This window comes from Periophthalmus magnuspinnatus, chromosome 8, assembly GCF_009829125.3.
Source record: "Periophthalmus magnuspinnatus isolate fPerMag1 chromosome 8, fPerMag1.2.pri, whole genome shotgun sequence".
In the NCBI taxonomy this organism is placed as follows: Eukaryota; Metazoa; Chordata; class Actinopteri; order Gobiiformes; family Gobiidae; genus Periophthalmus; species Periophthalmus magnuspinnatus.
The window spans coordinates 21,288,347-21,304,128 of record NC_047133.1 but is presented as its reverse complement, the minus strand read 5'-3'; the positions used below and the strand labels follow the sequence as shown (position 1 = coordinate 21,304,128).

Sequence of the window (15,782 nt, the reverse complement as noted above, 5' to 3'; positions counted from 1 at the left end):
ACGGGGGTGCAGGATTAAGCGGTACACCGGGCCACCGAGGCACGCGGCCAGCTGGGCGAGTGAACACAAGTCCGTACAGTACAGTAGTCACCAGCGCGTAGGCTCCACTCTCCCCCATGGTCTCCCCGCACTCAACCTGCTAACTGCATGGACCTACACGGATTTCCTTTGCTGTGGGAGGCTGCTTGAAACCAAATGTCTGCAGAAAATGAGGAACTGAGAGCACAACTGAGCAGGATGTAACAAATCCGCGGAGGATAATGTCAAGAAGAACAAAAGAGACTAGTTGTTGTTTTCCTCCGCCGCCTCAGTGGGTGAATTAAACAGCCATCAACCCACCGGCTAACGCTAGCTCGCTGCATTACAGGTAAATAACTACTTTTTTAACAACATATTGCACTAAAGCTAATTGTAAATACTTGTAAATAGCTTGATTTTTCCAGACCTGGGGCTAGTAGCGCAGATTTTTAGGGACTTCCAGCCAAAAGAGTTGACGCCGGGGCTTTACTCAGATCTGGGTTAACAAGCTAGTTAGTAGTTAGCATGATCGGCTAACTGCAGACATACCACTCCAGCCCGGATTAAGAAACTGTTATTAGCATGTATTAGCATTTATCTGATTTACATTGCTGTGATTTGATTTGTAAAAGCATGGATTATTTACTTACTTAGTTTTGGGGAAGTTTAGGGCATTTAAATACTGGAGTTATTCATGTTTTATTAAGTTCTTTGCAACTTACTTCAGAATCTGAGAGTTTGTCGTCAGAATTCACAAACTAGCAAGCTGTTTTGGTGATATAGTGCAAGATAAAACTATTTAAAACATAATAATAATAGTGCTATCATTAAATAAAAAGCAGGTATAAAGTGTAAGAGTACTTTCGTTGGGTATGAATACAAACTCTACCATATTAACTTCTGCTTTTGTGCTTTTATCCTTCCCAGACTTGGACGAATGGTGTGTCTTTATGAGGTGGTGTCTCCTACCTGATCATAATATCAAGCATCTTTTCCTGATAGCTTGTTTGCTGAGCCTATCCCTGTTTTGACCTATACTCACAATGGCAACTGTGGTTAGCTACACTGCACCGTGGTGGGTCAATCTACTCCACAGACTTCCACATTTCAACTTCAAGTTTCAGCAAACAAGCAGCGATTTCCAACCAGAGGACTGGCCTTATCAGCAGGTAATTAAATCTTATCTATTATGTGTTTAGATACAGAGATCAATGTATACAGCATGTACAGGAAACACCTTTATTGCTAGTTCTACTACCAGGTTTACTCCCACTTTGTAAAGGCATGTCACACATTTGTTGATCCAAATTGCCCCTTGTAAATGAATGCCTCAAGCCAACAGTCTACTTTAAACACCTAGCCAAATGCTTGTAGGCTGCTTGCTTGGTTGGATGTTTTCCATTTGCAACAATTGTGTATTACAACAGTTGAACAGAGTCTGAAGGTTAAATTTTAAAGGGCCCATATTACGCTATTTTCTGATCTATGCTATAATGTTTCCTCCTCAAAAACATACCTGGAGTTGTGTTTTGTTTCATTCACACATGTTTAACACACAAACCCTGCATATTTAGGCTGAGTTCTTTCTCTCAAACAGAAAAGACTCTGTTCCACCCCTGTGTTTTTAAACTCTAAACACCTTCACTACAATCATTTGGATCATTTCAGATATGGAATTGCCAGTCTCTACTGAACTAAAGGTAAAAGGTAGCTGTTAACATGAAAACTACCACTACATGACATCACAAGGTGGAACAGAGCTTTTTGTGCTTTGGAGATGTAGACAGACTAATAATAAAGTGTTATTCAAACATGTATGACTGAAACAAAACACAACTCCAGGTCTGTTTTTGAGAAGGTAACATTATTATAACATGGCTTAAAGCTCACAAGAGTCAGGTTTGTGTAATGTTGGACCTTTAAAGAATTAGAGATGATAATGAAAAATGTGTATTAAAGGCATAGTATGTAACTTTCTGGAAGTGGCACATTGCGTACGTGATTCCATGGATATGAAAAGTTTAAACTATCCTTTGGATCATTCTGTATGAGGATAGATATGTTTTATGCTTATGGAAGGTTATAGCCAAAGGAGTTTTTCAGTGCAATAAACACAACCAAAATGGACAAAAACATTACGCTATTTATAGGCATACTGTGACTTGATCACTCTCAAAAAGTAAAACTGAAAGTAGTAGACCAGTAATAATAAAAAGGACCTTTAGCCACAGCCAGCAGTGACCAGAATAGTTACTTCAATCCTTGCCAATTAAAGATAATCGTCACTTACAGGAGGAAGAAGCAGATAGATAAATAATAAACAATGTATTTCTCATATTGTCTAGAGAGGTATACCAAATGGTTCATAACTCCCTTGTTTGCCCCATTACAACTTTGATCTCTTCACCATCTGTGTGTAGCGTGTTCTGACCTTAAAGGTGACCCAGGCCAGCTGGCATCGTCAACCGTGTGATCTAACACACCTAAGCTGACCTAACTAGACCTACTTCTTAAATGGATTTAACCTTTAGCCCTGCTCTTAAAGTTAGAAGAAATTGAATTCATGGTTAACATTAAATTGTGCCTGTTAACTGGGGCTGCACCATTACTCATGATTGAGCCTAAATCCCAATTTGAATGTGAGAAAATCACAAAGGCTGTTATTTTGTACATACCATAATTTCCTTCACAAACCACAAAATATCTTATTCAGTATAAAACCGCTAACCCTGTAGGTTAGATCTGTACAAACATATTCTGAAATGTGATTCTTTGAACACAATCCTTGTATTAAGACATAACTTGCAAATCTAATCGGAATCACAATACTTCAGTAAAACACAATTAGATATTTCAGTCCCAGTGTTAACATTACGTGGGCGACAGTATTTCAGTTGATAGAGTGTTTATCCACTGACCCACAGTTTGGCGGTGTGATTCCAGCTCCCACAGATGAATGCTGAGGTTGTGTCCTTGGGCAAGACACTTAACCCATCTCACCTCGAGGGTCTGTGTGCACTGGTGTATGAATGTGTGTGTGAATGGGACTGGTTTCTTGATGTAAAGCGCTTTGAGTACCTTGAACGTAGAAAGGCACTCCGTATAGTATATTTTAAAAATGTATTTGTGTGTGAGAGACGTGGGTCATGGTATTTGTTGATATTCCAGGGGGAGAATGCACAGGCCACTGAACAAGTGAAACTGGGGGAGGGGAAAAAATGATGACAGTTAGTAGTAGTAGCAGTAGTATGGAAATTATGCTTTGTTCATTATTGATGTGACCGTAGAGCCGTATATTTGCTTAGAGGTCAAGTGCATACATAATTCAACCCCAAAGACTTGTTTCAATGTGGCATCGATCTTACTTACTTCCTTTCATTGTGTGGGTAGCTTTTCTCAAAATGCTTAGAGCTGGGTTTTTGCAGAGTCAATCAAACGGGGCCCATGAGAGTGAATAGGCCATGGCATAGTCGGATATTGTGCTGTCATAGTTGTCAAATGTGTTTTATTTTCAGAAATGCCAAATAACAAGTGAATCATCCTTCCTGGTGGAGAGATCTGTGCCGGCTCCATAGCCACTTTCACAATCAGAATATTCTCGTTGCACAACTGAATAACACATTTTATAAAGGCAGTTCACAGTGGTTCTGTTCAATCACACATACAAGACATTGGATTGCACTATTCCTGTGTTGGGCATAAAGTACTTTCAGCATTGTTGTTTATCACAGTATTTCTCTGTAGCAAGATATCTTGCTTCAAAATGTGTTATCGTACTGGCCAAGTTTGCACAACATATCTCAAAAATATCAGTATCGTAAAATTGGCTGACGCAATAATGAACATTGCAAGAAAACAACATATAACCCAAAGTTCTCCATTTTACAAAAGTGTATTGTTTTTATACCTGATTTTTCCCTATTAAGTCCACCATTAGACTTGGGTTGGTCTTGATATTGTCTTTACGTTTTTATTTTGACCCAGGTTGACAAGTAAATGAAGTCATGTGCATTTTTGTTTTAAATTAACTGAACTTGTGCCTAAAAGAATATCACATCTTTTTCTCATATAGTGCTGCCCTACAAGACATAACAAATTAGTAGGACAGGTATTTAGATCAAAAGACACTATAAATATATTCCAACTATCCAAAACACCTTGACTACGGCTAAGGATGAGCTACACAACACCGCAAAATGATGATGCAAGCAGACAACGAAAGACCATCGAGGTAGAATGAGGTGATAAACCGGATGTGGTTTCCTGTTTATTCTCGCCTCACCCCAATCTCACAGTTTCACAAAGTTAATCTCTAAATCGCTTTTGTTCACTCTTGTCTTCTGATAAAACAGTTTAATTCAGATACAATTTAAAATGCATTAAGAAAACATTGGGTGCTTTTGGGCGACGTCACTAGAGCCAGGGGAATGGAGTCTATTCTTTGCACACAAACCACAACCAAATTGGAAGTAAACCTAGGCTTGTCACTGCATCACATTTTGAAGTACGACATAACGCTGAAAACAAGATAAAGGCGATAAATGATGATACTGAAACTTATTTATGCAACTGATACACTGACCTTTTAAGTAGAATTCTAACTATAAGTAAATCCAGTAAGTAAATGGCATCATGAGACACTTAAAACTAGTTTCATATCTATAATGAGTCATAGAAGCTATTTAGAATGAAACTTGGGCTAGACCAAAACTAAACCAGGTCTAGAACAGAAGCAAACAGTCTAGATCAGGACTAAACCAGGATCAAACCCCACCGTGTGAACGCAGCATTGTACTGTAGTATTAAACAGCTAGTCCAAACAAATGTCCCCCAAAAGGATTAGGTTGTATTTCACAGCTGTAGTACTTGCCTTGTCTAGACTGGGGTTTATAAACATTTCATTGGCTGTTTGTAGTTGTAGCACTCAGTAGCAGTTTGTTTAAAGGCTCAAAATAAAAAGTGTGTGTGAATAATTAAGAGTTACTGCGTCAGTTCTAAAGTCGCTGTTAAAAACAACTGCTGGGCCTGTCACGATGAATACTAAATACTATATCAGTTTATAGTTCAATACATATAGATGATAGATGGAACTATTATTTTTTGGGGGGTCAGTATTTATCATGTGTACTTTTTCTTATACTGAACGATAGGTTGATACAGCACTTATTATGACAGGCCTAAGCACTAGTAAATGACAGATTGAACAATTATTTTGGGGTCAATATTTGTCTTGCATTATTGTCATTGTGTCAGTGGGATCATGTAGGGCTGAGTATCATTAAGAAGTTGCCGGTACGATACATAGGCCTGAAGACGTAGCTTGATCCAGTGCACTTTCGATTTGATACAATACAATATGATGTATCTCAAATCAATCTGATGCGATTCAGTGAAAAATAAAGGTTTTCGGGATCCTTAATGATCAACCCCATTTTAACAAAAACATGAACATTAATGGAGCATTCTCTTCCATTTATTGAAACTGAATAAACATTAAGTGCGTCTTTTTAGTGCATGTGGCTAATTAGAAGAACACGTCAGACTGTTGCATGTGTCAGTATTATTCATCCACATTTACATGCACAGGGACATGTACAGTTTAACGGCTCTGAAGACTCACAACATATCTACTAAATCACAACTGTGACACTAAAAGTCTCCACCCGTGCAAAGCTAATACAGTGAATCAAATGTTCTGCATAAACAAGTTTCTTTCCTCTAAACAAGCCACACAGTTGTAGAGCTACGAAAAATATATGGCAATAATATATACAGCAGCCCATGATATAAATACTGTATCATTAAATTAAATGATATGATATTTTGATATTTTTGCCCTAGCGTCTAGTAGTTTCACTATTATCGTTTAACGCATTTTTTTGTGTGTTATTGTGTTATTGTGACAGGCCTGCTCGTGGAGAACCTTTTGTGATTTGTGGTACTTTCCTGAAGATTTGAGCTGTAGAGGGTGGAGTAAATATCTTCTATGGCTCATTCAGTGTTTCATTTATTTATAGCAGTTATTGTTTATTAACAGTACTTTACATGTAGAATCGTTTTAGGGGGGAAATCCTGCTTTAGGGTTATCGTGTCAATGGCATAATGGAATTCAATATAATCATCTTCACTCATATTTCATACTTCAGAATGTGTTCTCGTGACAGGCCTACCAACGGCTCACATACTGTAACGCCAGGCTGCTAATTATTGTCAGTGCAGTGCTCCCCGTCGCTGTAGGGAAAACCTCATTTTTCCAGATGGCTGAGTCTGAGCTGTAGTTGGCTTTGTTCTGCGCTTACACCATGATAATGCAATAACAGGTGTTTCCATGTGTCACCTCTCCTCTCATGACTGCTGCTTCAACGCTTCTCTTACTGCTGGGTCATTGCATCTACAAAACGGTTACCTTGCAAGTCCTGGCTTGGCAAATCCAGAATTATATCTCTGTATTTTTTATACAGATTGATATCAGTCTGGTCCTCAGTCACGTCCTCTGTTGTGTTCAAGACACAACAGACCACAAAGTTTAGATCTGTTTTTTCAGTGACACACGTGAAACGAAGGCGCTTATTGGTCACCTATAAAATCAAATCAAATTTATCTCACCTCAGATTAACAGAGTTTAGTCCTTCACTCTTTGATTCTTTAGAAATCCACCATGTTTTTCAGTCCCGTGATATTTCTTTCTTAATTTTTTCCTGATATGGACAGATCATGTGGGCTCCCAGTTGGTTACTCCACTGTCAATCACTCCCATCTGAACTTGGGGAGATTCACCAGTGACCAGACTCACATCTCCATAAATTATTGAAGAAGTGTGTGTCTCTCTGTGGCATGTTAGTCTGGTTCCCACATCCTCCATCAAACCTCGAGAGTCAGACCGAACTGTGCAATCAAATGTGTTTATTTCAGTGATGCATCTGAAATGAAGGAGCTCACTGGTCAACCATTATTTACAGACAAAATCAAACTTCTTTCACCTCAGATTAACAGTTTTTAGTGCTTCTCTTATTGCTTCTACAGAAACCAATAAGGGAAGCAATGTTTTTTTTCCCCTTTTTTCCTCATAAACAGCCATATTTGTTTTAATACCCTGGACCTTGCATGTCCCTGATTGGCTAACCCACCTGTCAATCACGCTTATCACAATTCAGGGAAATACACCAATGACTAGACTCACATATTTTGTAAAGTATCAGAAGTGTTTATTCTGGATCCCAGGCAGCCAACAAAAATGGGAGAGCAGACAGTCATTTCAAGTCTGTGAAACTTGTACTGTAGACACCACTCGGTTTACAAAGCAATTCAAGTCTATTTAAACATGTTTATATGGAGCTCAATTGACTCATTGAAGTGGAGGCAGACAGAGAGGAGACCCATTGTCTAAAGCTGTGATGGCTGTGGGGGCAGAATAACCCATCTTAGTACTGGTGAGCTATGGTGTGTTTGCAGTGTGATTCTGATGGGAAGAAGTGTTTCCCATTAAGACAGGAGACTATGATATCCCCATCAGGTTTAACCACGATACAACAAACCAGATAATGGTTTTTCAAATTATGTTTTTAGATTTAACTTTTTACAGCAAGTAATTATGAGGTTACATGTTCACATTTCTTCTTTAAAGATGCACTATGTAATTTTTCTGGACAAGGATCCACTTCCTGTTTCAAGGAGATTTTCTTGCTTTGGCAATGGTCCACAGTATGTTATAAAAGTGATCTATCATGGTTGGAGTGTTTGTCCTCTGATCCAAAGGTTGGCGTTTCGAATCCTGTTCTCGACATAAACGCCATAGGTAGGGCGGTCAGATCCACTGACTCACAGTTTGGCAGTGCAATTCCAGCTCCAACATTGTGTCCTTGGGCTAGACACTTAGCCCAATCTAAATCTGACCATTTACCATTTTTCATTTAGGATTTTTTTATTGCCAAAAATCTCTTTAACATAATGTATTCTCTTATATCAGAGGTCAAATCTTCGCAGTCCACGTCACAGATCTGACCTGTAAATTCACTGTTGGTAACACCCAGTTGTCTCCATGGAGATGTCTTTCATCATTTTCATGCCATACTGTGGAACATTCCAGGCAAAGCAATAATAAGACAAGCAGGTCGCTGACCCTCCACCAGAAATGTTACATAGTGCATATTCTTTTAAAAAAGGCTGTAAAAGTATTCATAGAAGGACCTCTTTTTTCACGATAATCTCTGTATAAATCTGTGGGAAACACTGGTAGTAGACACATTCTCTGTCTTAAACTCAATTCTCCTTCAGGCTTTCCAAGTAAAACAACAATATCTCATTTCAAGATGTTTTCTCCTGCAACGGGGGCTTTCAGTGAGGTAATGTCCCAGTGCAGCGCGTGCAGAACTGTCGACAGTCCAATTTAGGCCAGAGCTGCAGAAGCTGCTCTCATCACATATTCATGACCTCTGTGTCCAACAACAAGACCAAAGTGTCAGGACTTTAGACTGCACAGTGCCACTTGGGTGTAGTCTTGTGTTTTAAGGTAATTTTTTTTTTATGGCTCTTATGAGGACTCTTTCCCCACATAGGTCACATGAAAGGGCTTTTAGTTGATTTTAATTGAGACTGTGACATGAATAAGGGACTATGAATGATGGGAGCGTTCATTCTAATCAACTAATCACCTGCTTAGATAGTAATAGAGTAATTATGATACAAGCTACACATACTACACACAATGTACTAAGGGAAACGTTTTTTATAAATCTCATAAAGCAGTACATTAAAATGAGAAACTAAACATTTGTCTTTTAATAGTAATGGACCTTTCAGCTCTTTCTCAGAATTCAAATCTTTTGCAGCCTTCCTTTTAAAGAGCTGTTCAAAAGACGGGCTTGTTTTATATTTATTTATATTTTATATGTGAGAACTCATTTAACTTCAAACTAATCGTATACCACGGCTAAGATTTGTTTAAAATGGTTTAAACTGAAAGTGGCAGTGTATTTACTCATTGGAATTATGCATAATCGAAATAAAGTAGCTGCCCTGCCATTGTGATAATAATAATTTAAAAAACGACTGTTATAATGATGCTTATGATTAGACCTGTCACGGTTATTATTGTATTGACTTATTGTTCAATATATGTTAAATGAAAAAGAACTTTTTGGGGGTCAGTATTTGTCGTTGTATTTTTTCTTTGTACCACTGAGGAATTTGTTTTCTGTTTTTTTTTTCTGTACTACAATGCGATTTGAGCTATGGAAGGTTGTATTATGAACTTCTATGAACTTCATTATAGACATAAGTTAAGTGCTGCATTCAGCTGTTTATTTATTCCAGCTCATATTTTTTTAACAATATTGTAAATTTGGAATACCGGTACTTTATTAGTGTTGGCTGTACATTATGACTGCAAGATTAATCATAATGGAATCGAAATTGCACTTTGATTAGACGCAATTAGCAGGTCACAATATTTTTAGAAACATTTTAGTACCATTGTTTCTACCAAAAACGACAAAATATCATGTCATATTCTGCATAAAAACTGCTAATCCTGCAGCTCAGATCTGTACAAACATGTTCTGAAATGTGCTTCTTATATTAGTTTGTCAGTTCATATTTCACTCTTTTTCAATTCTCCTGGATGCTTTTAAAATATGAACTTCGAACTGAATCATTGTATTAAAACATGACTCACAAATCTAATAGCAGTTGGATATTTCATGTGGTCCCACTCTACATGGATCAAAAGTCTGTCATTATCGTCCATTACCGTGTGTTATTGGACTTGAAAGTACCCTCAGCTTTTTCCATTGTCTTGTCTTTAGTCCATCCTGTTGCTGGGAGGTGTGGCGCTGGCCTGTCTGGCTCTGGATCTGCTGTTCCTCTTCATCTACTCTCTGTGCCTCTGCTGTCGGAGGAAGAAGGATGAAGAACGCACCAACGCAGACTGCTGCTGCACGGCTTGGTGTGTCATCATCGCCACCCTCGTCTGCAGGTACGCAAAGGTGTAAAGCAATGAGATTCTGTGTTAGACCCTATATTACGCAAAATGGAGGAGGTAATAACATTATAACAACATTATAAGATGGCTAAAAGCTCACAATATACCTGGAGTTGTGTGATTTGTATCATTCTTACATGTTCTTTATTATTAATCTGTCTACATCTTCAAAGCTCAAAATGCTCTGTTCCACCTTGTGGTGTCATGAAGAGATAGTTTTCAAGTTGACTTTTACCTGTTGTTAAGGAGAATTTGGCAAATCCAGGGCTGAAATTATTCAAATGATTCTAGTGAAGATGTGTGGAGTTTATAAAAACAGTGGAGCACTTCCTGTTTTACCACGTGACATCACAAAGAGGAACAAAGTGTTTTCTGTTTGAGAGAAGAACTCAGCGTTAATATGCAGGATTTGTGTGTTAGACACATGTGAATGAAACAAAACACAAATCTGGGTGTTTTTTTGATAAGAAAACAGAATCAGACAATTGCATAATAAAAAAAAGCATAGTAAAACATTTAAATCATATATAGTTGGCACTATACTTGCATCAATCCTGTGCAGGCAACTGTGGCTAGCACTCCCACTCCTAGAAGACCCAGACTGTACCTGGGTGAGTTTCTTCTCAGTACTCTGGTTTCCCCATCATCCTAAAGCATGAAATGTAGATTTATCCTCCAGCTAGGTATTCCTCACGTAACCTTGAGATCTGGAGCTGGCAGGAGCTGAGGTGCTGGTTGAAGGATGCATCAAATTCAGATTCAAATTTCCCTGGAGGGTCAATACTGTACAAACTTTTACAAAGGTCATAGGAGCTGAAGAAATTATATAAACTATGAAATTTAGATTAAAAGTCCTATATTACACAAAATTGATTCTTGCGAGCATTAAGTTATAATGCTGTTACCGCCTAAAAAATATACCTGGAGTTGTGTTTTGTTTCATTCACATGTTTGAGTAACATTTAAAATTAGTCTGTATATCTCCAAAACTCAAAATGCTCTGTTCCACCTTGTGATGTCATGTAGTGGTAGTTTTCAACAGCTACATTTTACCTTTAGGTCAGTAGAGATTGATAATTCCAGGGCTGAAATGATCCAAAAGATTCTAGTCAAGGTGTATGGAGTTTCAAAACAAAGTGGAGCACTTCCTCTACTGTACTATGACATCACAAGATGGAACAGAGGGTTTTCTGTCTGAGAGAAGATCTCAGCCTAAATATGCAGGATTTGTGTGTTAAACATGTGTGAATGAAACAAAAACACACCTCCAGGTAGGTTTGTGATGAGGAAACATTACAACATGGATCAGAAAATTACCGGTATGTTATCTGGGCCCTTTAAATATAACCAAATACATAGACTACATAGACTGAAAAGTATAAATGGCTAGAGCATAGGCCTATTATGCATCTAAAATTGCATTCAAAAGTCAATGACATAGTCTAATTCTTACTACTCTACACTTTTCTGCACACTTGTTTATATGGGCATCAGACGCATATGTTACGCTGGTCTCTTTTTTTCCGTGTTGACAGCTTTCCCATCTGCACACACTTTATCTGTCCTGGAACAGCGCATTAGTTTCCTGTTTTTCTTGCGTCTCAATGATTAGCCTCTCGGGAGCCATCACTACGCTCCGACCAGTGCAGAGCGGGTCCAGGGACCAGAGGAATACAGGAACTGCATTACAATTACCATCTTTGTTTTTCTACCACTCCACTAGCGTGTTACGGGAATGTTTTAGGGGTAGGACTGGCATGGGGATATAATAAAAAGAAATGCATTAAAATTATCCCAACATATTTATTGATCATAATTGTATTTTATCTAATTAAAAACTTCAGTAAAGTTTGTTTCTGTGCACTATAGGTACGCTATGTAACTTTTCTGGTGGAGGTGCCTGTTTCTCATGATAGAGATATTATTGGTTTGCCTGGAATCTATGGCATTATACTTATCTATCTCCATGGAGACAAAAAGGTGATACCACCAGGCCAAGCTGCAGGTCAGATCTGTGGAGAGGCAAGCTCGCTAAACCCAAGAAGACAAGACTTTAACATGTTTTTGAGCAATATCTGGGATGAAATAATTGAAAGATAGATCAGTTCCATTCTATGCAGTGGGTGATTCCAGGCAAAGCTTTAATTTCTCCATGGAGACAAGGCAGTATCAGACCCATGACCAAAAATGCTCCAGTGTGCATCTTTAATTTCCTGAGCATAGACAAAATAGACTTTTAATCATTCCTTTTTAAAACAAAAGAAGATCCAATTTCTTCCTCTAATGTGTGACCTTTGTCAGTAAAAACGTGAGCACGTGGAGCACTTACCTTGATTAAAAAGCCCCAGGCTAATCATTGGTAATTAGAATTAATGATATTTTAATTGACTATTAAAATGTATTTGCATAGACATTATTTGTACCAATAACTTGAACAACTTGGTTTTATCCTTAGTTTGGCACAATTCCACCATGCCTTACCTCTTCTGCAAGCAATATTTATAAATGTTTCAAGTCTTTCCTAGCCTGTAAATCTGATTTCTAATGTCGAAAGTGGTGTTTTATTACATTAGAGAGCGATGTTGGTTTTGCACTTTGCTCCTGCTCACCGCTGCAGTGACTGGAGGAAGAGGAAGCACCATTGATTCACTGAGTGCTGTTGGCTGAACACTGAAGGGTCTGACATGGCATAAAACGGTCCATTTGTCGATAGACCACAAAATGTCTCCTCATTGAGGTTAGCCAAGTGAGACAACTGAGAGATAGTGTTACTTTTGCTTTTTTTTGTGGAGAGTTTCTGTGCTCCTGTATACAACTATGCGCCAGGGCTGTGACCAAGAAACCTTAAGAAATGGTTAGGCCTGTCACAATAATATGTTTCAAAGCACAATACAGAGAAATATTGCAATAAATGTTAATATTGAAGCTAGTTTATGCCTCTGACACAAAGCAGGAAAATCCCAGTAAACCGATTTTTAGATATGCGGTATCATTATGAGCTGCAACAAATGAATATCAGAATGAACCAATAATAAGCCACAGATGTTATTTATTCAACCCTCTACAGCTCAAATCTGACCTTCTTACATAAAAATTGCAAAACATCTCCCCACTTTTGCAAAGAAACTGCACACACGATATATACGGACCCCCAAAATATATTGTTCCAGTTTTTGTATATTGAATGACAAGTCAATATAGCAATTATCCTAACAGGCCTAGAATTGGTAGTCTTTTTTTTCTCATAAAAGTTACATAGTACACCTTTAAACTGTGCAACAACCTCCTAGAACAATAAATTCCTTCACACCCCTTATGAGCTCATCAGACAAAGCTGAGAGACCGGTACAAAGTTACACAACAGCCATGATAAAAACTGGTAAACAACGTGAAGAAATTCTACCGTCAAAATAAGGTTTTCAGTTGTATACACACAAGTACGAGTGATGAGCGATATTGACAAAAATGAATAGTATCCCGATGGCGATATTCAGATAATATTATATCAATCCAACTTAAATGTTTTAAAATATGTCTAAATGTAATAATTGAGGTTAAAGTTTTATATTCAGGGTGAAATAAACATCAAGGATACTAACCTTTTTGCCGCATATGCAGATAAGTGCACCATTTTTTAGTTGTGTTTAAGGCTTTTTTGGATTACTGTGTTATTTTGATGTACTTCAGTGGAGAAATCACATGTCTGGTGTGAGTCGGGCTTTTGTCGGCTACATGGTGTTTTGAGGCATAGCTGCTCCATTCCTCTGTGTCTCCATGGCTCTCTATGGCTCTCTATGGACTCTTTCTTTCTGCTGGATGTGAATGGGGCCCGTTGAAGCGACAGGGTTAATGCAGAGTTCACACGCCTCCCTCTTCGCTCCGTGTCTTTTTTAACTAAACCCTCCTCTTCACTACCCCTCCCCTCTCTCTTTGTCTCCCCTCTAGCGCTGGCATCGCCGTCGGTTTCTATGGGAACGGGGAGACTTGTGATGGAGTGAACCGCCTGACGTATTCCCTGCGCCACGCCAACCGCACAGTGTCGGGGGTGCAGAAGCTGGTGGGTTTGAGAATCACCCTTAATAATTCATCTCCCATCTGCTATGAGGGCCACAGATCCCCCCGTTTCTCTCTGTAAAGCTACATGTTGTCAGAGGTGCCATGTTGAAATGTGGGTCAGTAGAGCAATATGGTGACCTGTAATGTTGATAAATCAGACTTAAGTACGACTTTAGGGATCCTCTGAATCTTTATTAGATTAGCACTTGATAACAGCAGGGATTTTATTAACATAACGCCCAGTGCAACCATCATATTTTTCAGTCTGAATATGTTAAAGCTGCTGACCCTGTAATTTAGACCTCTATAAACATGTAGGAGGCATTAACATTTGAGAGCAGACTGAAGTATAAGAAGTGTAGAAGAGAAGAGAAGAAGCGTATACAAGAGTCTCATGAATTTCAGAGCATGTTTGAAGAGGTCTAAACTACAGGTATAGCAAGAATAAGCTGCTGGCTAGCTCACAGTGTGTCAAAGCTAATGGTAATGCAAAATAGAAAAGAATCCACCAATTAAATTATTTTGCCACTGGTGAAGTATTCTCTTGATTTACTAACACCCATCTCACTGTCCACTGCCCCATATTTTATTAATTATTCATTTTAGCATGACTGCTAAAAGCCAGTGGAATATAAGACGGGTAGCAATGATGCAAACGATTAGCTTTGCAGAGAAGAAGCTTTTGCGATTTGATGATTGTTCCAACTCAAATTACAATTCAAATGTAATATATTGTGCAGCTTTAGTAGTAGTCCCATTCCACACAGTCCTCCATATCCTACCTTTAGCACCTTGATAACCTCCTTTAACCTGACCCTGTTTGACCCGGCTCCCCCTGCAGGTCTACGGCAGCACGACGGCTCTGAACCAGACTGTGGAGGAGAACCTGCGGCAGCTGGAAGGGCAATACTCCCCAAACGCAGACTACCTGTCCATCGTCCAGAAGCTGCAAGGACAGTTGGATGAGCTGGTCAAGCTGATGGTGGAGGTCCCCTTCTGGGACAACACCAGAGTCTCCCTGGATGATCTTGCGGTCAAACTGGAGCTGTATGACTGGTACAGGTAAGGCAGGTGTGAGCTAAACAGTGCAGTATTCTTATGTCCAATATAGGTTAGTGCTAAATGTAAACATGCCATTTGTGTCATCTTTCTCCTTGAGCTAGGGTTAAAAGGATCCCGATATTTAGACAATATTTTGCCCCAGTACAAATATTTAGTTGCAGCAGGTCACTGCAAACTCCACTCTGGTATCTGAAAGTGCTGAAAGGTGAAAAACTATAGGACACATATATTATTTATTTTGTATTTTTTTTATTGAAGAGAATTTGAGGATTGTTATCCAAACCTTGTAACCTCAACCTTACAAACGGGGCTAAAAATTACTGGCAGAGTTTATCAGCTACTCCTGATTCTAATAATCAGTATATATTCTGTAAAAACCTTACCTGGGATCCAGAATACACACATCTTCACTACTTTGCAAAGATGTGAGTCTGGTCACTGGTGAATCTCCCAATTTCAAATTGATGAATTTCAAATGGGTGTGACTGTCAGGTGGATTAGCCAATCAAATACACACGTGTTACTGAAAAAATCAAATCTGCACCATCATGTTTGACTGGGCTTGAGACACAACGGAGCACATGGGGACCAGACAGATATCAATCTGTATAAAGAATGCAGCGAGAGAGAGTCTGGCTTTGTCAGGCAAATAGAAAAATAATATTGG

General features: G+C 38.7%; 1 protein-coding gene across 1 annotated transcript in view; it reads left to right on the top strand.

Moving 5' to 3' along the window:
* Window positions 1-15,782, top strand: part of ttyh3a (tweety family member 3a) — a 37,314-nt gene continuing 21,532 nt past the window's right edge. Inside the window, exons 1-5 of the mRNA XM_033970999.2 lie at window positions 1-367; window positions 946-1,187; window positions 9,822-9,991; window positions 13,943-14,054; window positions 14,895-15,115. Of these exons, the coding sequence (XP_033826890.1) occupies window positions 1,062-1,187; window positions 9,822-9,991; window positions 13,943-14,054; window positions 14,895-15,115 (629 nt within the window). The 5' untranslated portion in view covers window positions 1-367; window positions 946-1,061. The remainder of the gene's footprint in view (window positions 368-945; window positions 1,188-9,821; window positions 9,992-13,942; window positions 14,055-14,894; window positions 15,116-15,782) is intronic.